The sequence below is a fragment of the Hevea brasiliensis genome, chromosome 2 (genome assembly GCF_030052815.1).
Source record: "Hevea brasiliensis isolate MT/VB/25A 57/8 chromosome 2, ASM3005281v1, whole genome shotgun sequence".
Taxonomy (NCBI): Eukaryota; Viridiplantae; Streptophyta; class Magnoliopsida; order Malpighiales; family Euphorbiaceae; genus Hevea; species Hevea brasiliensis.
This window is the reverse complement of record NC_079494.1, coordinates 113,361,615-113,384,594: the sequence shown is the minus strand read 5'-3', so window position 1 is coordinate 113,384,594 and position 22,980 is coordinate 113,361,615. Positions and strand designations below refer to the sequence as shown.

The 22,980-nt window shown below is 33.6% G+C and overlaps 4 protein-coding genes across 11 annotated transcripts; 2 read left to right on the top strand and 2 right to left on the bottom strand.

Annotated features, from left to right (window-relative positions):
* The first annotated feature begins 1,124 nt into the window (after positions 1 to 1,124).
* LOC110638544 (long chain acyl-CoA synthetase 1) lies at positions 1,125 to 7,457 on the top strand. 4 transcript variants are annotated; one of them, XM_021789136.2, is made up of 21 exons: positions 1,125 to 1,322; positions 1,721 to 1,734; positions 1,976 to 2,139; positions 2,248 to 2,311; positions 2,399 to 2,488; positions 2,583 to 2,639; positions 2,737 to 2,785; positions 3,059 to 3,135; positions 3,244 to 3,283; positions 3,357 to 3,451; positions 3,765 to 3,932; positions 4,397 to 4,507; positions 4,751 to 4,838; positions 4,916 to 4,982; positions 5,137 to 5,212; positions 5,545 to 5,662; positions 6,012 to 6,257; positions 6,335 to 6,474; positions 6,582 to 6,764; positions 6,862 to 6,981; positions 7,069 to 7,457. In XM_021789136.2, the coding sequence occupies exons 3-21, from the start codon at positions 1,994 to 1,996 to the stop codon at positions 7,114 to 7,116; spliced, it is 1,983 nt and encodes a 660-aa protein (XP_021644828.2). In that variant the 5' UTR covers positions 1,125 to 1,322; positions 1,721 to 1,734; positions 1,976 to 1,993; the 3' UTR covers positions 7,117 to 7,457. The 4 variants fall into 4 exon arrangements, with proteins under 4 accessions (XP_021644828.2, XP_021644827.2, XP_057995640.1 ...); XM_021789135.2 differs by lacking the exon at positions 1,721 to 1,734; XM_058139657.1 differs by lacking the exons at positions 1,125 to 1,322; positions 1,721 to 1,734 and adding an exon at positions 1,419 to 1,437.
* A 1,127-nt stretch (positions 7,458 to 8,584) lies between these two features.
* LOC110638537 (pentatricopeptide repeat-containing protein At4g16835, mitochondrial) lies at positions 8,585 to 10,415 on the top strand. 2 transcript variants are annotated; one of them, XM_021789129.2, is made up of 2 exons: positions 8,585 to 9,438; positions 9,532 to 10,415. In XM_021789129.2, the coding sequence occupies exons 1-2, from the start codon at positions 8,615 to 8,617 to the stop codon at positions 10,268 to 10,270; spliced, it is 1,563 nt and encodes a 520-aa protein (XP_021644821.2). In that variant the 5' UTR covers positions 8,585 to 8,614; the 3' UTR covers positions 10,271 to 10,415. The 2 variants fall into 2 exon arrangements, with proteins under 2 accessions (XP_021644821.2, XP_021644820.2); XM_021789128.2 differs by having other exon boundaries at positions 8,585 to 10,415.
* A 772-nt stretch (positions 10,416 to 11,187) lies between these two features.
* LOC110638543 (probable pre-mRNA-splicing factor ATP-dependent RNA helicase DEAH2) lies at positions 11,188 to 15,486 on the bottom strand. Of its 4 annotated transcripts, XM_021789133.2 has the most exons (7): positions 15,016 to 15,482; positions 14,283 to 14,485; positions 13,065 to 14,149; positions 12,523 to 12,648; positions 12,183 to 12,421; positions 11,829 to 11,947; positions 11,188 to 11,601 (listed from the first exon to the last, which is right to left on the bottom strand). In XM_021789133.2, exons 1-7 carry the CDS (start codon positions 15,310 to 15,312, stop codon positions 11,475 to 11,477), a joined length of 2,196 nt encoding a protein of 731 aa, XP_021644825.1. In that variant the 5' UTR covers positions 15,313 to 15,482; the 3' UTR covers positions 11,188 to 11,474. The 4 variants fall into 4 exon arrangements, 3 of the variants coding, with proteins under 3 accessions (XP_021644825.1, XP_057995604.1, XP_057995610.1); XR_002491703.2 differs by lacking the exons at positions 11,188 to 11,601; positions 11,829 to 11,947 and having other exon boundaries at positions 12,390 to 12,421; positions 12,523 to 12,749; positions 15,016 to 15,486; XM_058139621.1 differs by lacking the exons at positions 11,188 to 11,601; positions 11,829 to 11,947; positions 12,183 to 12,421 and having other exon boundaries at positions 12,547 to 12,759; positions 15,016 to 15,486.
* Positions 15,487 to 17,733: 2,247 nt separating this feature from the next.
* Positions 17,734 to 19,853, bottom strand: LOC110638538 (probable glycerol-3-phosphate acyltransferase 3). Its single transcript, XM_021789130.2, has 2 exons — positions 19,069 to 19,853; positions 17,734 to 18,939 (listed from the first exon to the last, which is right to left on the bottom strand). The coding sequence occupies exons 1-2, from the start codon at positions 19,786 to 19,788 to the stop codon at positions 18,022 to 18,024; spliced, it is 1,638 nt and encodes a 545-aa protein (XP_021644822.1). The 5' UTR covers positions 19,789 to 19,853; the 3' UTR covers positions 17,734 to 18,021.
* Between the last annotated feature and the right edge of the window lie 3,127 nt (positions 19,854 to 22,980).

Genomic DNA, 22,980 nt, shown 5'->3' with positions numbered 1-22,980 from the left:
TTTTTTCAATATTTTATGTTTTTTAAAGAAAATATTTTTTTCAAATAATAATTAGCTAAAAAATAATATAGAAATTTAAATTCTTTAATATTTTTTTTTCTAAACTCTATTTTTTTAATCAAGTTGAAATAGAAAAGGAAATGAGAAAATAAAAAAGTTTTGAAGGCTAAATTTATAAATTAACATTATATAAGTAGCAAATTTTATACTCTCATTTATTGCTCTTTTATAAATGAGAGGCAAAAGTACTTTGTTTATATATAACTCTTTACGGAATGAAATGACTAAATACAATATTTAATATGGTATAATTAATTAAATCTAGGACAATTTTTTTCTTAAATTTTTGTTAATTCTCTATAAAATATTGCCTTTTTGAAATCGAGCATATTTAAGTATTCAAACTTTATTTAAGAAAAATATTTTTATATATTACTTTATAAACTATCAAAATTAAATCATATATTAAATTAAAGTTTGTTGTATTGGTCACTGCAAAAAAATATTAGATTTAGTATAAAAAATTTTTACTTGTTAAAAGTATAAAATTTGTTATTATAAATTTATTATAATAATATATAAATTTCTACGAATTATGGTTATAAAATTATAATTATATGTATTTTATAAAAAAAATTAAAAAGAAATTATGTAAATATAGAGAATAAATAAATGAGTTAATGATATGATTCACACAATACATATTGATTCTCAACAAAATGATTTTTGCTCATTTTTTAATTTTATCATTTAAATTTTTATTGAAAGTGAAAATAGGAAAGGGGTAACATTTTTTAATAAGGAGGCAATTTTATTATTTTTTTTTTAAGTAAAAGTGGTCCTATTTTTTTTTTTCCTAGGCAGAAGTAAGAGGGGCAATTGCCTCACTTTTTTATTTTATTTTATTTTATCATAATAAAATAAATTTCATTAACTCATTTTTTTTATTTTAATAGAAAATTTTATTTATTTTTTATTTAATTTAAAGTAACTAAGGGCATGACACAACAATAGCATTCCAAGCTCCAACTTTCTACTGCATTCATTCAATGCAACTGTGGATCAAATATACATTATAAAAATTTATTCAAAGGGACAAATAATTTTTGGGGAAAGAAATACAGCAGAATTTAAATTGAATAAAAAAATAAAAGAAATATAATTGGAGGGAGAAAATAGCAAAAAAATTAGTATATTCAGCTGCTCAACCAACGCATTTAACACCAGCTTCTCAACTTTCTGTTTTTAATTGTTTCTCATATATTCAATAATCAGAATATTAGTTCCCTCACTTCCACCACCATTGCATGACAACAATCCCTGTAAGTTATCCCCTTCCCACCTCCTACTGTCTCTCTAATTACAAGTGAAATGCATGTGTAGTAATGAGTTTTGGTAGTTGGCTTTTCATGAGAAAATTTTGTTTTGGTTGGTGAGGTAGTTGCTTTAAGCCGCTGATTTTGTGGATTGGTTGGTTCCAAATAATGGGCTTTAATCTTTTCTTTGAGCTGCTGGTTCAATGATTCATGAGTTATACTCACGAGTTTAATTAGTTCACTGGTCGGAAGATTGTTTCGGATAATAATAAATGATTTTTCTTGTAGATGTTGTTTTTGTACTCCTTTTTGCTGCTATGTTGTGGGCTCTATTTTGCCTGTTTTAGTTTCCTTTTAGCAGCTGCATATATTATAACTATCCTTGCTTTGCTTTTCATTTTCAGATTTCTGCTCTCAGGTCAATCTCATTCTTCTTCTATTTTAAGTTATTGAAATTTAATTTACCTTTGTTCTTTTTTCTCTTTCCCTAATTAACTTATCAATTATGGAAATTAAGTGCTTGATGACTTTTTTTAGGCTTGGATGTAATGGATCGCTAGCTTGAATCATTAAGTGCTTCATCGACTATCTATGGTCATTTAGCCTATGGACTTGTGTACATGTATATGTGGGTCTGAGTGACCATGTGCTTGTTGCAGGTTTCCCAACAATAGAAAATGAAGATTTTTGCAGCTCAGGTCGAGGATGGAAAGGAAGGAAAAGATGGGAATCCTTCCGTTGGTCCTGTTTATCGCAGTTTAATATCCAGAAATGATTTTCCTCAACCAGATCCTGATATGAATACAGCGTGGGATCTTTTCAGGTAACAGAATTTGCGTTCTTTTTCTTAAATTACGAAATTGATACATGGAAAGCAGTATATATATATATATGTCATCTTTGATAATATCGAGAGTGTCTTGATGTTCAGCACGTCTGTCAAAAAGTATCCTGGAAATAAAATGCTTGGTTGGCGTAAATTTGTAGATGGGAAGGTAAATATTTAGCTGAAACTAGCATCCTGGATTTATCAGCTTTGGCAGTTTCTATTATGCTGACTTTCATTTATTTTTTTTTCTGAGGTGGGGCCTTATGTGTGGAAAACTTACAAGGAAGTGTATGAAGAAGTTTTGCAAGTTGGTTCAGCGTTGCGAGCATCTGGTGCTAAACCTGTAAGTGTATATGTGCATTCACTGCTCACTACGCCTGACTTTCAATTGGCAATCACATCTATTGCTTTTCTCTGATTTCATTCCTCTTTATTAGGGCTGCCGAGTTGGAATTTATGGATCAAACTGTCCTCAATGGCTTGTAGCCATGGAGGTTGGTTTAGAATTTTATAGTTTTTTTTTTCTTTTTCTCCTTTAATTGTTTTTAAATGATTTTTTTGTTTTTTGTTTTTTTTATTGCTTTTGTGTAGGCTTGCGGCTCCCAAAGCTTGGTTTGCGTGCCTCTCTATGATACACTTGGTAGGCATTCCTTTTAAAATATTACCAATTTTAAAATTTAAATCTTCATTATCCCTTGATTGAAAAGGATTATAGATTCAATTTTGTACATGGTGTCCTCAATGTAAATTTTCCCAGGATGTGTACTGAGAATCTCCTTCCATCTTCTCCTGCCTAATTTGATTCTCAAATTCAGCACTTGCTAGTGGTTATTTTGGTGATTCACCTTTTGGACCAGTTCGTAAAATTATAGAAAGTTTAGTTGAATGAGTTGTCTTGGATGCACTGATGCAGGTCCTGGTGCAGTTAATTTTATTATAGAACATGCAGAGGTTGATTTCGTTTTTATCCAAGATAAAAAAGTGAAAGAAGTAAGTTCAAGAAAATTTACCTGCTGTCAAAATTAATTGTATGTTCTTTTCCATAGAATCTCGCATATGAAAGTAGCTAATATTTCTAAATCAACATATATTGAGCAGTTGTTGAATCCAGATTGCCCATGTGCTTCACAGCTTAAAGGTCAGAATGGATAAACAAATAGTGATTTATTGTGGCTGGAAGTCCTACTAATTAAGTTTCATTGTGGTTGTAGCCATTGTTTGCTTCACTTCATTTACAGAGGAAGAAAAGGACAAGGCACTCCAAATACAGATAAAACCATACTCTTGGGAAGAGTTTCAACACTTGGTTAGTTCCTACACATGACCTAAATGAAAATGATATTTTCTGTTAACTTATTGAAAGTAGTCCTCAGGCAGATCAATGTATACTGGTTTTTCTCTTTTTGTGCTGACGAGTATCAAGTATCATGATGTTGAATATGCTAGTGTATTTATGCTAATAAAAGTTGTGATTTACACTTTACATATAGTATTATTCATCATGATGCACCATACTAAAGAACTGCAAAAACTATTAATTCTCACATTACAGGATATGATTAGTACTTAGTGCTTTTCCAATCTTCATTATTGTTAACTGAATGAGTGTTATCCATCAGGGCAAAGAGAATCCGTCAGAAATAGTGCCGCCTCAGCCTTTTAACATTTGTACAATAATGTATACAAGTGGCACCAGTGGAGATCCCAAAGGTGTTGTGTTAACACATGAAACAATAGCCCTTTTTGTAAGAGGCATGGATCTATTTATGGATCAATTTGAAGACAAGGTAAGGGAGAAAATATATTGGGATCTCTTATTGCTTGTTCTTGCATGACATGATTTATCATTTCTTGACAGCATAGCAGCAAATCATGTGATTTGGATTTTGACTCTTGCATGGCCCTTAATAATGAAATTAATCTATGAGCACAAATATTCATCATTCAAGAAGATTTTCTAATGAGCCAAAAACAAGTCTCTGGCTTTCTTAATTTTAAGCTTTCTAGCTGGAATGTAATGAAATTAATTTCATGAGGACTGATATTCATCAATGCATTTCTCATGAGCCAAAAAAAGTGACTTTTTGTAGTTTTGACAAAATTTTGTCTTGGTCATCTTTATAACAGGTACATCTTGGTTACAAGAAAATATCAAAATATTTTCAGTTTTCCATTTCAATTTCTCCTTGTAATAGTCAAATTTGATCCTTTTTGTCTCTTTTTTTTTTAACACATTTGTTGCTTCATATAGATGACACCTGATGATGTGTATCTATCTTTCCTGCCCCTTGCTCATATACTTGACCGCATGATTGAGGAATACTTCTTGTCGAAAGGTGCTTCTGTTGGCTACTATCATGGGGTATGTTGCTGGTACATCAGTTGTTTGAACGTTGAATGTGGTAAAAGGAATGAACAAAGCATATTTTCTGGCTTAACTAAAAAAAAAAAGAAAAAAAAAACTAGAGAGTGAAAATTAGAATAAAGTTAAGAAGATAATTACATTTCCAGTGACAGTAGAGCTCTAAGGTTCACTTGCAATTTCCATATTTAATAACTTTAATTAGCGATAATTTACTGCTTAAATTATGTTTGTAACTTGAAGGATTTGAATGCATTGAGAGATGACCTGACGGAGTTGAAGCCAACATTTTTAGCTGGTGTACCTCGGGTCTTCGAAAAAATACATGAAGGTATGGCCATCTGTCATTATGTACACAAATTGATCTTGAATGGTCTCTTATTAAGAATGGACTCATCTATGTACCAGGTATAAAGAAGGCATTAGATGAACTGAATCCTGTTAGGCGGAAAATTTTTGATGTTCTATATAAATAGTAAGCTGGTCTTCTATTGATTCTGTCATTTTTCTTAAACAATGTAAAACGTCTTGCTCTATATTTATAATAAACAGAAATGCAAAACTATAGACGCAGGTATGGTGCACTGTGCACAATCGAGTCTGATGTACCCCTATGTTGTTTTTCACAGCAAACTTTCTTGGATGAATAAAGGTTATAAACAGAAGTACGCTTCACTGTTGGCAGATTTGTTAGCCTTCAGGAAGGTTATAGCTCATCTTATTTTTTTACTTGTATTTCTTTCTTGGCTTTTTTATAATAAAAAAAAAGTGAAGAAAAAGAGGAAAAGTTGAAAAAGAGGAGGGAGGGATTAAATTAAACATCCATTAAAGGGGAGACATTGCTATAAACAAGGCTATGCCTTGCCTTTGTGGTCACACTTGGCAGAACAAAGTCAACATTGTAGAATCCTTATGATTGCTTCAATGATATGGGCTATCAATCCCAGCATTATTGCCTTGCCTTGCAACTATACTGATTTTTGGTTTCTTTTTACCATTGATTTCTCATTTTTAATTTATTCTAATCTTGTTATTAGGTCAAAGCTAAGTTGGGTGGTCGTCTTCGATTAATTGTATCTGGAGGTGCACCCTTAAGTGTTGAAGTGGAAGAATTCTTGCGGGTTACTGCTTGTGCTTTCGTGCTCCAAGGCTATGGTAAAGAATTAAATGCACAACAATGTGAAGAAACATGTGCAGACAATGTAGATTATGTTAGAAATGGGAAGAAATGATGGTCTTAGCTAATATTATTGTTCATGAACACAGAAGACTAGCATATCCCACTATTCTTGTTTGAAACTTTATTGTCAGATGTTTCTGATAAATGTATAATAATCAAAGTTTGCTTCTTTTTTTTTTTTCTGAAATTGCCTTGTCCATCCTTCTTGATAGTATGGGCACTTATGAATTTGAGGTTCCTTAGGCAGAGATCTTTTAACATATTCTCACACAGCTTTTATATTTATTGACTTATCAACACTGTTATTTATTGTTGTTTATCCAGGGTTGACGGAGACCTGTGGACCAGTCACCATTAGCTTTCCAGACGAAATGTGTATGTTGGGTGCTGTTGGGTCACCAAACACGTACATGGAGTTGCGCCTGGAGGAGGTTCCAGAGATGGGCTACAATCCACTTGATAATCCTTCTCGTGGTGAGATATGTGTAAGAGGGAAGACTTTGTTTGCTGAGTACTACAAGAATCCTGAATTGACAAGAGAATCCATGAAAGACGGGTGGTTTCACACGGGTTAAGTACCTTTCCTGTCAAACAGATCAATTTTGCAGTGCTTATGTTCTAAATGTTTGGCTCTTTTGTATCTTCAGGGGACATCGGGGAGATTCTTCCAAATGGTGTTTTGAAGATTATTGATAGGAGGAAAAATCTTATAAAGCTTTCCCAAGGAGAATATGTAGCAATTGAGTACTTGGAAAATGTTTACGGGATCACTCCAATTGTTGAAGATGTAAGCGTCTTACCAGCTTCCAATTCTTAGTGATTGCATCTAAATGATTTATCATGCATTCTGTATTATCCTATTATTGAACTTCTGTTGATCTTTGTGTTCTTTAGATATGGGTGTATGGAAACAGCTTCAAGTCGATGCTAATTGCAGTAGTTGTAATCCATGAAGAAAACGCTAAACAGTGGGCATACGTAAATGGTCACACGGGTTCATTTCCTGAACTTTGTTCACTTGACCAGTTGAAGGAGTATGTCCTTGCAGAACTAAAATCTACCGCTGAGAGAAACAAGGTAGGCCCTTCAGAGTTTTGAACTGACATCGACGTGCATAGTTGCTAATTGCTAACCCTGTAAGCACTTTTCTTTTAATCTTGTGCGTGAAAACCAGCTGAGAGGTTTTGAGTACGTTAAAGGAGTGATTTTGGATTCTCGCCCCTTTGACATGGAGAGAGATTTAGTGACTGCAACACTGAAGAAGAAAAGAAACAAATTGCTCAACTATTATCAGGTAATAGAACCACTGGGGGTTATCTTACTTCAGTTTCTGCTTAACAAATGTTAGTAAGGATCTCACAAGAAATGTGGTGTTGTGCAGGTGGAAATTGATGAACTTTACAAAAAATTGGCTGTAAGAAGAGCATAATCATTACTCAGTCATCTTCAGTCTTCATTGTTCATTTCTGTTGCTATACCTGTTTGATTTGCGAGCAGAAGTTTTTCTTTGGTTAAAAAAATGAATAAATAAACAACTATAGCTGTTAGCAGTAGAAGAGAGCAATGCAGCAAGCCAATAAGCCTTCCAACTATGAGCACAAAAGCTTCAATTTCCAAATGGTAATATTTAAGAATAAACAGCAAGATCCTTGTAGCTCTCTTATTGCTGCAAGCTCTACATAATGTTGTGCTCATATTCATGCTTAATCTTTGTAAAGTCTTGTCCTCTTATATCTGATTATGAAGAAGGGAAAGGACAAAGTTGGTCAATTTCGTGTTTTGAAGTTAATTATGTTCTCTTTAATTCAAGATTTTGAATATTATCGATTCATAATAATATTATAGTAATTTGTAAACAAAATATAATGCATGTGTTCTAAATAAAATTTGTATTTTCTTTTTAATGATGAACGGTCATTATTTGGTTAGTTATTGAGAATTTCTCTCTTAATCCAAGACTAGAGCTCTGGCTCACCGCCTGTGGATCCTGTGCGTTTCGGTCCTGTCTTCAACGCGTAAATGGTCTAGGATGATGAATGGTTGGGCTAAGGCCATTTTGAGCATCACCTTGTTCTTGATGGATTGGGTTTCCTTGCATGTGATTTACTGGCGTTGAGGTCATCCGTGGCCATTGATGCTCTGTGTGTTAGGGTTCCTTCTCTGCATCGGGTAGGCGTCTACAAGGTAGAGCCATCCGACTTTAGGGTTTCAACGCTTGGTCACGAGCGTTTTGCTTTTCTGGACTACGTGGTTTTCAAATAGGGCCCTTCTCCCACGCAAGATTCGTAATTGGGCCATGAGACTGCTTTGAAATGCTCTATTTAGCCCATTAATAATATGCTTTATCTTTGAGAAAAAATCATTTATCGGTATTTTACTTTTTTATTTAATAGAGATCCAATAAATTAAATACTAATTAACAAAAAATAATCCTCCAAATGCATAGATGTGAAACTCAAACTCCATTAATTTCAACTAAATTACACTAATTATTTTTTAATTTAGGTAATTATTTTATTTATAAATTTGTTAAAATAGAATACTTAATTTTAATTTTGTTTCAGTTTCCTTTTAAACTAACATTAAATTGTTTATTATTTTAATTTTATATAAAAATTAAAATATTAATAAAATATCATATATTAATAAAATATTATTTTAAAATTTATATTTTTTATTATTATATTATTATTTTTCTAATTTATTATAAATTAAAATTTTAATTAATAATAAATAAAATATATAATTAATAATTTTATTAATAAATTGGAATTAAAATAAAATAATTTTATTAATAATAATTATTAATTAATTTAATCATAAAATTAAGAAAAAAAAAAGAGAGGAAAAAAAAGTGATAAAAAGGCAATTTTATTTTTTAGGAGATGGGTGAAATTTTTTCTAAATAAAACTTCTAAACATTATAGATGGAGAAATATCAGGCTTTTAATGCCGCGGTACTGAAAACTGTTAAGCCGCAGAACTCAAACATGCGAATGTTAGGGAAAGCGCTTCCTCTAAAATTTTCCCGCCATATTTGTACTCTCTCAACGGCCAATCTCACCGACCGTCACCTCCCCCATAACAATAACTTAGCTTGTGCAAGCAAACCGTCTGACCAAAACCCAACATTCCAAAACGTGATGTCGTTGAACAAAATCCTCTCGACCTGCGTGCAATCGTATCGAATACAACACACCGAAGAGCTGTTCGATAAAATGCCTCTAAAAGACGTTGTTTCTTGGAACATCATGCTATCGGCTTTTAACAAAACCAGAAACCCTGCACGAGTCTGTAAGTATTTCAAAGAAATGCAAAGAGTCGGCATTATACCCAATGAGTACACATTCTCAATAGTGCTCAGCGCGGTTCTGGATAAAATTTTCAATATTACAGTGCCCCAAATTCATGCACGAGTAATTTCCTTAGGACTTAATTTGAGTTTGTTTGTCGGCTCTGCTTTGATAAGAGCATATGCAGCTGTTGGGGATCAAATGGCTTTAAGTAGAGTATTTGATGAAATGTCGGCGAAAAATATAACTTCTTGGAATGCTTTGGTTTCGGGTTATATGGAATTGGGATGCATAAGTGAGGCTCAAAGAGTTTTTGATGTGATGCCTGAGAAAAATACCGTTTCTTGGACTATTTTGGTTAATGGATACATTGCCAATAGGAGAATTAACGAGGCTAGGTCTTTGTTCAACAAGATGAGTAATAGGAATGTAGTTTCTTGGACTGTGATGATTAGTGGGTATGTACAAAATGAAAGATTTGTAGATTCCTTAAAGCTGTTTTGCTTGATGGTGCAATCTGATACTGGACCTAATCATTTTACGTTTTCTAGTGTTTTAGATGCTTGTGCAGGGTGTTCTTCTCTTCTTATGGGGCAACAAGTTCACTCAGTTATTCTGAAAGCTGGTGTACCTCATGATGTCGTCTTGTTGACTTCACTTGTTGATATGTATGGGAAGTGTGGTGATATTGTAGCAGCATTTTGCATTTTTGAGTCCATGAAAAATAAGAATCTGATGTCATGGAATTCAATAATAGGAGGATATGCTAGGCATGGACTTGCAACAAGAGCATTGGAGGAATTTGAGAGAATGATAAAGAGTGGTGTTAGGCCAGATCAGGTTACATTTCTTAACATATTGTCAGCATGTGGACATGGGGGACTGGTGGAAGAAGGTGAAAAGCACTTTGGATCAATGGGGGCTAAGTATGGAATAAAAGCAGGGCTGGAGCATTATACGTGCATGGTGGACCTATATGGGAGAGCAGGTCAGCTGGACAAAGCAGAGGAACTGATCAAGGGAATGCCCTATGAGCCTGATGTTGTTGTGTGGGGTGCATTGCTTGGCGCCTGTGGCATACATTCTTCTCTGGAACTTGGTGCGTTTGCTGCAAGGGGAATTAACAAGTTGAAAGAAGATCATCCTGTAGCTTATTCAATGTTGTCAAAGATTCATGGTGAAAGAGGGGAATGGAATGGTATTGTTGGGTTGAGGAAGATGATGAAACAGCGGCATGTTAAAAACCAGAAGGCAGGTAGTTGGATCGAATCTCCTTTGAGCGTAAGATGAACAAAATAACAGTTCCTCATTCAAGGAGAACCGCGTACATCTTTCATGGACTGCTGTCCTTTAGTCTGTCCGGCCTGCTGCCTTAGGGTCGACCAATAGTGATCTGGTTTAATGAAATGTTCAAACTTGAAAATCCAACACGAAATGATCTGGTATTGCATTGATCAGTAAATGTGTGGGATTTTGGAGCGACAACAGAATCATAATGAGGAAGAAGAACGTCTTCAAGGAAGAATACAAGAATGTCTTTAAAGCAGGAAAGGAAGGAGGAAGACGAAAAGATGAGTCCATCAAAAACATTAGATTAGCCGCGTATACCTCTTTTCAATATTCACTTGTTCTCATGGTAAATATTACACAAGGATACTAGACTCCGTAAGCATTTTTATAAAAATTATTTAATTTTAATTTTTTTTATAAAATTTATTAAATTTTAATTTAATTTTATATAAATCACTTTAATATAAAATTAAAATTTTTTAAGTTAACACATTGACTTATTAACTATTTTATAAAAAAATTATTTTATTAATGATTATTAGTTAAAAAAATTAAAATAAGAAAAAATTTAACAAGAGGTTACACTTTTTTAAAAAAAATTAATAAAGTAATTTTATTATTAATTATTAAATAATTTTATTTATAACATAATTAATAATTACTAATTAATTAACAGGTCAATAAATTAATTTATAAATTTTTAATTTTTACTCACAATAATTTTATAAAATTAAATTAAAGTTTAATTTATAAAAAAAGTTAAAATTTTATAATTTTTATAAAAACACTCAAAAAAATATGTGATAATCATCCCTATTATCATGTAATTTTACACACTTATCTGATTTTACCGATTTATATCTTATTATTATAATTTTAACAGTTTAATAAATAAAAAAATGAAAAGAAGAGAGAGATTGTCCTCGTTCAAACTATATTTTTTTTTTCAAATGTTAAACTAACATTGAATGGCAATGAAGCCATACAGGCAGTATCCAAAAATAAATGTGGAATGCTAAGGGCACGATAGAAAATGATGATAGCTAAGCCAAGCATTTCATCAAGTGCAGGGAGCTCGGCCAGCAAAGCAGAAAGAACCGACTGCGAGGGCCCTTTGTCATATATTGGTTTTCACAAACACCCTCTCACTTCGTTCTAGAGGAAGAAATATTGGACTAGTCGAAAGATTCAGACAATGCATATCTCACTTTCTGTTCTTGCTCTCTTCCTTCTCTCTCTCCCGCTTTCTATAAAGCCTCTCAAGAGCTCGCTTGGCCTCACAATTTGGGAAGTTGTCTAAATCATAGTAGTGTGGTGCTACGTCTACTAGCCTGTACACAAAAACATATTTAATTACATATCTTATCCAGCAATTGATTGCAAATACAAAAAATAAAAGATCCAAGGTGCACCATCATACACATCCTTAAATCCCACCAAAAAAAAAATAATAAAAATCACACATTTATACCCACAAACAAAAAAGAGAAGTCATTATTAAGTACAAAAATATAAAGGCAAGTCGCTAACACAAGCATCAAAGGAAACAGAGACTAACCATTCACCACGAATATCTGTCACCGTACGGATAAAATTCCGGCTCGTTAGGACATACTCATTGTAAATAACCCACTCTGGCTTGTGATCCAGACAATTTGAAGGATGTAAATGCACCACCTGCAGAATAAATTAACATGTCATATAATGTTTCCTCTCTCATATAACCAAACTATAACAGAGCATCACTGCAAAAATGCAATAATAATAATGAGTAAATAAATTTCTTCATCCCAAGTGCTGCATGCAAAAAATGTAGAGTAACGAAAAGGATCTATCCTACTTGACTAAAGCTTCATCCGAGTCTAGTTTTGTGTTAGCAGCAAAAAGGATAAATTGAAACAAATTAACATACTTGGTTGTCTTTCACCGTCAGGTAGTGCCCAGTGCGTTCCAGGTGAGCAACCTGCATAAAATATCCAGCTAGCATAGCCTTTCTTATGTTGACATAGTAGTCGCGGCTGTTGAAGTCGGTGCTGCATAACTTAAGGTTAAACCTTGCCATGATGCGTGCAAGCTGTTGTCTGACATTATCGGCAGCCTTGAGAGCTCGATGGTTGATAAAATTTTCATAGCACCAAGATGGATCCTCATCTGCAACCCATTTAGAAAAATATAAGAACATAAATTTCATTCAAATTGAAGGAAAAATTTTTTGAGAAGAGAAACCAAGTGAGATATAAGCCAACACTTACTGTTCTGCTTGTACGCGTGGTACACATTCAACAGCGTCAGATGATCCCCATCTATGTGCCCAAACCTAGCTTTTGCTTCATCAGCAGCCTTTTGAGCCTCCCTAGGGCGGATAAAGCAATTGGGTACTAAAGAAAGAATTTGGTTATCACAGAAGAGGCCCATTGTAGGTCAGCAGATGCATACAGGCGAGACGACACCATTTGCTTCATGAGATAATACTGAAAAACTGCAACTATCTGCATCAGCACTTACTTAGAATCTGATGGTGCATGCCAACCGGGGGCATGGAACCCATACAAGACAGTGGCTGATGACAACCTAATGGGACGCGTCAATTCTTCAACTGCATGCATGCATGCATACTTATATGCACATGCAAAGCAGTCAAACAACCAACAGAATGCACAGTAAAAAAGAACTGTGCACAAGCCATATATGAAAAGGATGCATTCAATGATAATGCAACCCAATGGCATCCACTTATTACTTAGACCAGACTCGAGACAAATACAAAGAAATAAGATAGCAAAAGATACCATACCCGAAAGCATAGCAGAAATTGACAAAATCTCATTTGAGCAGTTGAATTCATGACTAACAACCAGCATCTTTCCCATCTGAGGATCCAAAGGAAACTCACTCATGATTTCCCCAAGCTTTGTCAAGTTTCCATCATCATCCAATGCTCCCAAGTAATTTAGCACCTCTAATGCTCGCATCAATGTCTCAGGAGCCGGTGGGTCCATAAAATCAAAATGCACCAGATCATCAATTCCAAGTTTCTTCAGTGTTAGAACTGTATTTGCAAGGTTTGATCGCAGTATTTCCGGATAAGTCTGTGGCTGAAGATCTTGATGAAAACTTTTCTCCGTGTAAAGTCTAAAACATTTGCCTGGCTGAGTTCTTCCAGCACGACCTGACCTCTGATGAGCACTTGCCTTTGATATTGGGGAAACCAACAAGGATTCAACACGCACTCGTGGGTTATAAACCTTTTGCTTGGCAAAACCTGGGTCGATAACATAAACAATGCCATCTATAGTCAAAGAAGTTTCTGCTATGTTTGTTGAAACTACAATCTTCCTACCAGCAGGGCCACCCTCTACCAATGGGGGTGGTGCAGGTTCAAAAATTTTCTGCTGCATGGCAGGTGGAAGAGTTGAATACAGAGGCACTACTTTCACTGGCCCCACCTGATCCCCCATGTTTCCAACTTCTTTTGTTATTTTCCGGCACGCATCTTCTATCTCCTCCTCACCTGTGAGGAAAACAAGTATGTCCCCAGGAGGCTCATACACATGTATCTGGACAACTGTCCGAATTGCTGCCTCAAGGTAATCCCTTTCAGGTTCCTGGGTATAGAAGATCTCCACTGGATGAAGTCTACCAGGAACCCTCATCAGAGGGGCATCATTAAAATAACCCTGAAACTTCTCAGCCTCTAGTGTTGCACTCATAACAACTAGCTTCAGATCAGATCTATTTCTTAAAACTTCTTTAAGAAGTCCAAACAGCACATCTGTTGCCAAAGTTCTTTCATGAGCTTCATCAAGAATTATGACTTTGTATCGCTCCAAAAGAGGATCAGTCATTGCTTCTCTTAAAAGCATACCATCAGTTAAATACCTGCCATAAAAAAAAAAATAGAAAAACATGTGAACATGCTACTTAATCCAAGTACAGTTGCTTCAAAACTTTTACAAGAAATAGAATACGATTGTGGATACACAAATAGAAACGCATCACAAGACTAACTCACTTCAAAACTGTTCTTGCACTGCTGCAATCCTCAAAACGTATGCTATAACCAACCTCTTCACCAATATTCACATCCATCTCCTCAGCCACACGTCGAGAAACAGACATTGCAGCCACTCTACGAGGCTGGGTGCATCCAATCATCATCTTCCTACGTTTATCAGGGGTTTCTATGTCGATGGATTCCAAAACAAACTGAGGAATCTGGAACATGAAGAAAGATCCATAATATTATCTTCGTAACAATAATATTGTTCACATCAAGTTCCAAGTTTCCAACACCATAAAATTGTTCACACACTTCTGCAATCAATGAACATGTTCAAATGCATAAAAAATAAGATAAAGTAACACACAACAACACAACATTTTCCACAAAAATTTGTGTGTGTGTGTGTGTGTGTGTGTGTGTGTGTGTGTGTGTGTGTGTGTTTTGGGGGGAGGGTTCGCAATTAAGCATATAGTATATTTCATTGCTAATCCATAAAATCAACACACTTCTATCGCATAATATAAGAACATTGCACAATTCTAAAGCTTTTCTCCCCTTAAACAAATGCATAAGCTCAATATTCAACGCCAATAACAGTATACATAAAACACCCAAAAAAAGAAAATGCAGAGACATGACACTATCTCAAGATCCAAATGAAGCCGTCAAGTAACAACTTCCAACAATATGAAGGTACCTTTTAGCTTTAAAAAAAAGTTAAAAAAGGTATTAACTAACTAACCTGAGTAGTTTTTCCACTACCAGTCTCACCAACAAGAACAAGGACCTGATTTTTCTTCAAAGCCGTCAAGAACTCCTCTTTTTGTTGCCAAACGGGCAGACTCGTCCTCTTTTCCAATATTTCATAGTACCTCTGTGAATATGGCTTCCCAGTCCAACGATTAATCAAATTGTCGTTGTTTCCGTTGTTGTTTATCGCCGCTCCACCACCGCCGTTTGTTTTCGATTTCTTCGCCGAGATCGAAGTCTCGTCCACCACATCAAACAAGCTCACTTTTCTCTTCCTCTCCGTACCCATCCAAATCCAGTAAACCTAACTGCAAAGAATCGTGAATAACCTGATTGGGTATTGGGTGGGCGGACGTGGATCCGAATCGAGAGAAAAAGAAGAGAGATTTGGTATATGGGACCGATTACAATAAACCCTAGAAGGAAACAGAGGAAGGTTACGGCGCGAGCGTCTTCCTATATATTAGTTTGATTCTGAGTCACCGACAACCTCACGTTTTCAAGAGGCTTCAATTTTCGTAATTCAAGGCCGGGCTCCAATACAATAACATGGGCTAGGCTTAGGCCCGCCTACTACTTTCACACGGCCGCACGTGCCATTATTTAATATTACTGAAAAGAATCCCCCAAAATCAATAAAAATTAATTTTTAGCATATTTTATTCGTAAAATATTATTTTTAAATGAATATCAATAATTTTAATTATTTAAAATTATAATATGAACTATAAATAATTTGTAAAAATATATTATATTTATACGTTTTTTTTTTTTATGTTGTAAGATTAATTAGTTTATTAATAATTTTTATAAAAATTGAAATGATGCAATTAATGTGAGACGGTTGAAATTCTATTGCATACCTTTCATATGTCAGTTTCATGAATTTAAATCTCTACATATAATTGTTTAAATCTCAACATGCAATATCTTTAGAGGTCAAATCTTCACTTGAATGTAGAATGTGATGGTATGAGTGTGTTGTGAAGAGGATGGTCATTAATGATAACATTCCTCCAAGGCATCCTGCGTCCTTTACTGACTGGCTAATTAGCTAACCCTGCTGAAGCTGCTCCGCCGGACGTCCATTTGCTTAATGATCATTCGCCTGACGATCGATGTAATTAAGCAGGGTGGGTTACCCCAAATTATTCGGTGGTACGCATCAAAAAAATAAATAAATAGATAAATAAATAAACCTGGCAAGAGGATTTTATTTGACCAAAAAAATGTCAATATCACTAATTGAAGATGTATAAGACAATTCATTCATTTGCAATTAATTAACTCTTTCATTTAACTTGATTTTTCCTCAAAACTCATGGTCCCAATTGTCTTCGACTAAATATCTATCAATAATTATTTTTTTTTTAATTTAATCATTATTATATTATGTAAATCGCTAACACTTTGTTTGGATATGAGAGAAAATGAGAGAAAAAAAATAAATAAAAGAAAATAAATTAGGTTTAGCACTTTTTCTTATTTGAAAATAAAAGAAAAATAAGAAGAGTAGGAGAAAAAATAACCCTTATTTTTCTCTTGTTATTTTCTCTTCAATTTAGAGAGAAAATAACAGAAGTGTGAGATTATAAATCAAAATTACAATATTACTATTTTTATTTAAAAAATATATAAGATAAAATTATAAATTTATTATACTTTTCTTTCCCCTCTTTATTTTCCTTCATTTTTATTCAAATAAGAGTAAATAAAATAACAAAAATAAAATATTTTTATTTTTCACTTTTTATTTTCCTTCCCCCTAAAAAATTTTCCAAAGAAAGTATAAGAGAAATTAAGTTGTCATTCGATCGGCTATGTCACTGACCAGAGGATGGATGTATCTGCATATGCTTGAGTTTTAGCTCTTTGTTGTATGCTCTAATTTATAATACTTTTGGCTAGCTGAGGAAGCATTTCTTGCACCAAACTTTGTGGAAAAATAATGGCTTTTTCATTTCCAATGTGATATTGATATTGTACATATCTTGATATATTCGTGGAGACATCAAGTCCCCACAACCCATCGCTCGTTAATTACTGCAGTATTTAATTAAGTCTCATGCAGATATGCATGTGTATTGGATTGGTGCAGCATCATTACAATCATAATTAATTGTGAGCTTGTGAGAGAGCATGATAGCATGTATGCAACTTGTCATCAATTAATACTCATGAAGTAGAAGAATTAATAATATTTTTTAATTTAAATAATAATGATTTTTTCTAATTTTAATTATATGTACAAAAATATAAAAGTAATATTTTAATGTTAAAAAATATTTAAAAGAATGTCGCGTGCTTGTCACTCAAAATAGTGATTGAATTTAAATTAAAATTTTTTATATTAAATTTAATAAAAAAATTGAAAACTGTTTAAATAAAATTTGTCTAAAAGGTGAAATTTGACATTAAAGTGATTTAGTGGAATAAAAAAAACTGTGTGCCATATGCCCGCGTCACCAAATTAAAGAAAAGCAAGCAGTAGATTTGCGATGCCCATATCTCCACGCGTACGGCGCATTTTGGGCGCCAGATTTAGGCATAATAACGCTTGACAGCGGGACAAACTTTACAATCACATTGCCACAATTATATGGATAATCATTCATATATTAGAAATATTAAAATATATTTAAAAAAAATAGTTACTTTTATAATATAAATAATAAAATTCACATAATTACAAAAAATATGGGAAATAGTATACATGCACATAATAATTTCTCTAATTTTATATATATATGGAACACTCGTAGGTACATCTTGTCGTCAACACTCAGAGAAGCAGAAGAACGAATAAAATATATATACAGAGAGAGAGAGAGAGCTTATAGCTTAATAATCTAAAAACTATATATATTGATAAAAAATAAAACTAAAAAAAAAATGCCATGTGCCATCTGCGCGCATCACCAAATTGAAGAAAAGTAAGCAAGCAGCATACTTGCGAAGTTCTTGTCTCCGCATGTAGGGCACATTTTGGACGTGGGATTTAGGAGTGCTTGATAGCGGGACAAGAAGGAGAAGAAGAAGTTAAGCCATCATTCCCCGCCAAGATCTCGTATTTGTCTCTTCTAGTAAGCTTGGTACACTCGAAGCCCAGCACTTTGCCAATCTCACGTTGCACATAATTGGCAACATCAAACTTTGATTTCTCACAATTATTACTCTTAGAGAGCCCAGGCACACCCTCAAGTAACTGGATGGTGTAACTGGGCAGAGGGTTCATGAGAAAGAATAGTGGGTCTAGGCACTTTAGCCCACCTGCTGTTGTGCCATAAAACATGCTCACGTGGGCGTCCAAAGCAACAGGAACTATTTCATCACTCATCTCTGAAAATAAAGGGCTAAACCTCAACAGGTATGGCTCCCTGCATGTTGTCCCTTCTGGGCATACCACAAGATCACCTTGACTTAATAGCTTCTCCATCATCTTCCCATCTTCATCACGGTTACGTGTTAATCGGACGGTTCTGATTGGCGATAATATCTCCGACATCCTGCTGAGACTGTATGTGACTGCAGTTAAATCTTTCTTCAACGAGAAAGAAAGGTACAGAGGATCTAGTAATGTTCTGTGGTTACAAACATAAAGGAGGCCTTTTTTGGGCTTATTCTCCTTTGGGGTTGGAGGGGAATAACCAGAAGTTTTGGGTTTTGATATTGTGCAACGAAATCCACTGAAAGTTAACAAGGGGATGGATATACTGTAGGGGAGAGTTAAGGCAGCAACTAGTCTGATTGGGACAAGGATAAAACTGAAAGGAAGCCACATGAACAATGCCAAGGTAGCTAGTGGGGTTGGTCTTAGAGCCAGTCGACCATCGTGGAAGATAAGTGGGTTGGGGCACTTGTCTCTGGGTAGATATTGCCAGCTCCTCTTGTCTGCTTTTCTGACCAGGTAAATCTCCTGTTACAGTAGTTGCAAGTTGCAAAATTTAGATAGTTCCTTTCATTCGTTTTCAAAAAATACATATAATGATAAATCCCAAAAATTAAAAAAAAAAAGAAACTAAATTAATTCCCAGCCATTGCTCACCTTGCAATGAGAGAATAGGTGGTGATCAATAGATCTGTTAAAGCAACTAATGCCAATAACATCTTGATTAATCGTCTTCTCCTCTCCAACTCCAAGTATCTTCTCTAGAGGTAGGATGTCTTTCTTTTTCTGTTCCATGAGTCCCACAAAATACCCACAAACCGATTTCAGCTCTCTTCCAACAACACAGTCAATCTCTAAATAATCTCTTAGGAAACTCTCAATCATTACTTGAGGGAAGTCGCTTACTGCCACCTTTGTCCCACCTCTTTTCAACACTTCAAATGCCTCTAACCCAACATCCTCCAAGAAGAACTTGGGCAAAACAGCTCTTCCAACTCTAAAGCTTTCTTTCTTGATTCCAAAGAAGCAGACCATGACCATTATCTTCAAGCCCATATCGCCACCGACCAAACAAATAAATGGGTACAAAAGAAAGAGAAAAAAAGCCCTTAAAATGCTTCCAGCCTCAAAGGCCACAAGCATAAAGTAAGGAAACAAAGAAGAGGATTTCAAGAGAGTACCTTCCACGTTAAAAATCAAAGGTTTGTTTGATAGGTCAGACCTATGAGCAAGAGAAGGATACCTTTGATATTTGCTCTGAGATGAGTAGAGACTGCTAAAACTCCTATGGAGAGCTTTTGGATTATGAAATTGTCTAAAGAGGATGCGAAAGAAGAAGAAAAAGATAATTTTGAAGAAGGACGCGTTAGTAAACATTTTTGCCTTTTGAGAGAACAACGCTAGAAAGCTATTAAGCTACGTTATTATTTTTCCCCTGAGAGACCAAATGAGCAGGAAATATATAGTAGCAAGAATAAAAAGTAACCCTTGAAGTTGGTGATTATTACAGTCTATGCCATCCCTTTTGTCAGAGACGCACTCATCTCCCACGTAGATTCTTCGCACATCCACTGGGGCCTAAATGGAAGTGGGTCGAAAGGTAGAGGACGCGGTTTCCAATAAAAGCTCAGGCTGGCAAACATTTTCACAGGATTTACCAAATGGCGAACGTAGCCTTGATAAACATGCAGTAGATGTACGGCCAGCATCTTGGGTTGAAGACGAAGTCTGCAACGAGATTCACATGTAATATAAATAAAACTATAGAATTATCCATGCTAATTTATGTAATTATTAATAATTTTAATTTATATTTTTTAAAATTTAATATATAAAAATAATATAATATTTTATATTTTTATTAATTATTATATATTTTATTTTTTAAACTTTTTAATAAAAATTTTATAATAAAAATGATTAAAATTTATCTCTGTATATAATATATATATTAAATAATAATATATATATATTAAATATAAATATATAAATACATATAATTAATATATGTTAATATATTGTAATTTACCTCATAATAATAATGGCTACTTAAGAGGATAACTACTAAATAACTTATAACTTATATATATAATTGGAGAATTAACAATTTATTATAATTTAAAATAATTAAATAATTAAAAATAAAGAAAATTTAATAGAGAGTCATGTGGCAATATAATAGAGAATGCTATATAATAATACAATGAAATAGAATGTCCCATACCAGTCTATTGAGAATACCTTCCTACTTTATTTATATATATATATATATCATTTAACTGTTGCCTTTTTTATGATTTTTTTAACATGAATATTAATTTTTTTTTTGTCAAAGATAGATATATACACACAGTATTGAATGACAAGACTCGACATCTTAATAAAATCATAACTAACGTTAATACTTTGCCTTTTATTAAATTAAAAATATAAATCAAATTATGTATTAATTTAGTATGGTGCTCAACATATACTATGTATCTTACATTAACAATATCGTTAAATATATTTTAGAGGAGTTATCAATAGCAATCACATTAATTAGATGCAATATGTGCAAAAGACATTGTCAATGTGTCTAGGCTTTGCTTAATCCATTCATCCAACACATATAATCTCAAGTGCACAAGAGTTTTCACATCTAACTCCACTTAAGAATTAATAAAATAAACATTTTGATTTCCAATTGAGTGACAGCTGTTTTTTTTTCATTGGAAGTCACATAAGCATTAAAGATGAAATTAATAATAATTAAATACGTACCTAATATAATTAAATACGTATCTCATATGTAGTATAGCAAATTAAGCAAGGTCACACTCTAACTACCTATTTTCTCTTATCATTTATTGCCACGTCTAACTAATAATTTTGTGATGAGTACTTTTTCTCATAATATGGGATCTACCTTTTATTAGTGATGGCCCATACATCAAGAGTATTATATAATTTATCTGAAAATTATAGTTTCCTTTATTAAAATAGAAAAAAATTTAATAGTAATGTATATGATATGAATAATTTGACACTTTTATCTTTTAAGTGAGATCGAGTATTTTATCTCCATAAATGAAAGTGATGCCCGCTTCACCCATTAATAGACTGACCCAACGCAAATGGACTTAATCCACAAAAATAATTTTTAGCTTATCTGTAAATCCTCGAATTCCTGTTATGAAGCTGAATTGTTCATATCATACAGAAAAGGGGTCCATGGGGAAGGCAACGTTTTATCCAGGAAGGAAAGAATCGATCGAGACTAGCCAGGTTTCTTTTTTCTTGCTGAGCATACCAGTTTAGACTGCTGCATGCATGTTTTGACTTGTCTACCATATATATTATAATAGTCGTGTTTTGCAGCTAAGCCTAACGGGAGAAGTATACCTTTGCATTTAATGAAGCTTTGCATTTTCCTCTTGTTTAATAATTGCATTTCCACAGATCAACTTCCCTTTGGGATTACTTTTCTTGCTGTTTAAGAATTGACAATACTCGTTTATTTTTATTGCTACACTTAAAAGAATTAGTCAACGCTTGCATATTAAACAACCTACATAAAAAAGCTACTGCTACGTTATTTGTTAAGGGAATTTAATTATTCCATTTAGAATAATAAGATGCAACAAAACATAAATATGAAAAAAATTGTAAAATCACTCAGAACTCTTCGAATCTTAATTCTAACAAATTTATTCCGTTCCTCGCACCCTCAACGAGGTTGGTCAATGATAGATTTTGAATTTGAAAATATTAACTTGTAATTTTCACTATCATTATAAACTTCATAAATTATAAAATTTTCAAATAAAGTCATAATTCAAACAATAAAAAAAATTCAAAATTCAAGTTATATTGCATTGTAAGACAACAATTAATGTTAGAAAGAGTTGAAAAATACCATATTATATTATTTTTGTTGAGCACTACGAAAGCGTGTAAACTGTAAAGAAACAAAGTAAACACAAAAAATATCAATATTTATGTGATTCACTCTCTCAACACAGGGCTACATCAACGGACATGCCATATTCCACTATCAACAATAATAAATCATCAATTACAAGCTCAAAACTATACTACTTGTTAGAAGAAAGAATACAAGTAATGAAGAAAAGGATTGTGTATTTGTCTGTGTCTCATTTACAGAGATATTACATCTATTTATACATGAAAATATGAACTAATTTGGACAAGAATAATAATTGCTATAATTATGCTACACAAATCTCCTATAATCATGCTAATTGCCGTAATTATGCTACACAAATCTCCTATAATCATGCTAATTGCTGTAATTATGCTAACACCCCCCTCCCTCAAACTCAAGGTGGTAGCACAGGTACCAACTTGAGTTTGCTTAAGAGATCCTGAAAGCGAGCGGGAGGATGCATTTTGGTGAATATATCAGCGGTTTGGCTGACAGAGGAGACAGGAATCAAACATATGGTGCCATGAGCAACATGATGACGTACAAAATGACAATCAATTTCGATGTGTTTGGTACGCTCATGAAATACATCATTATGAGAAATCTGTATGGCACTTCTATTATCGCAATGAAGCATTGTG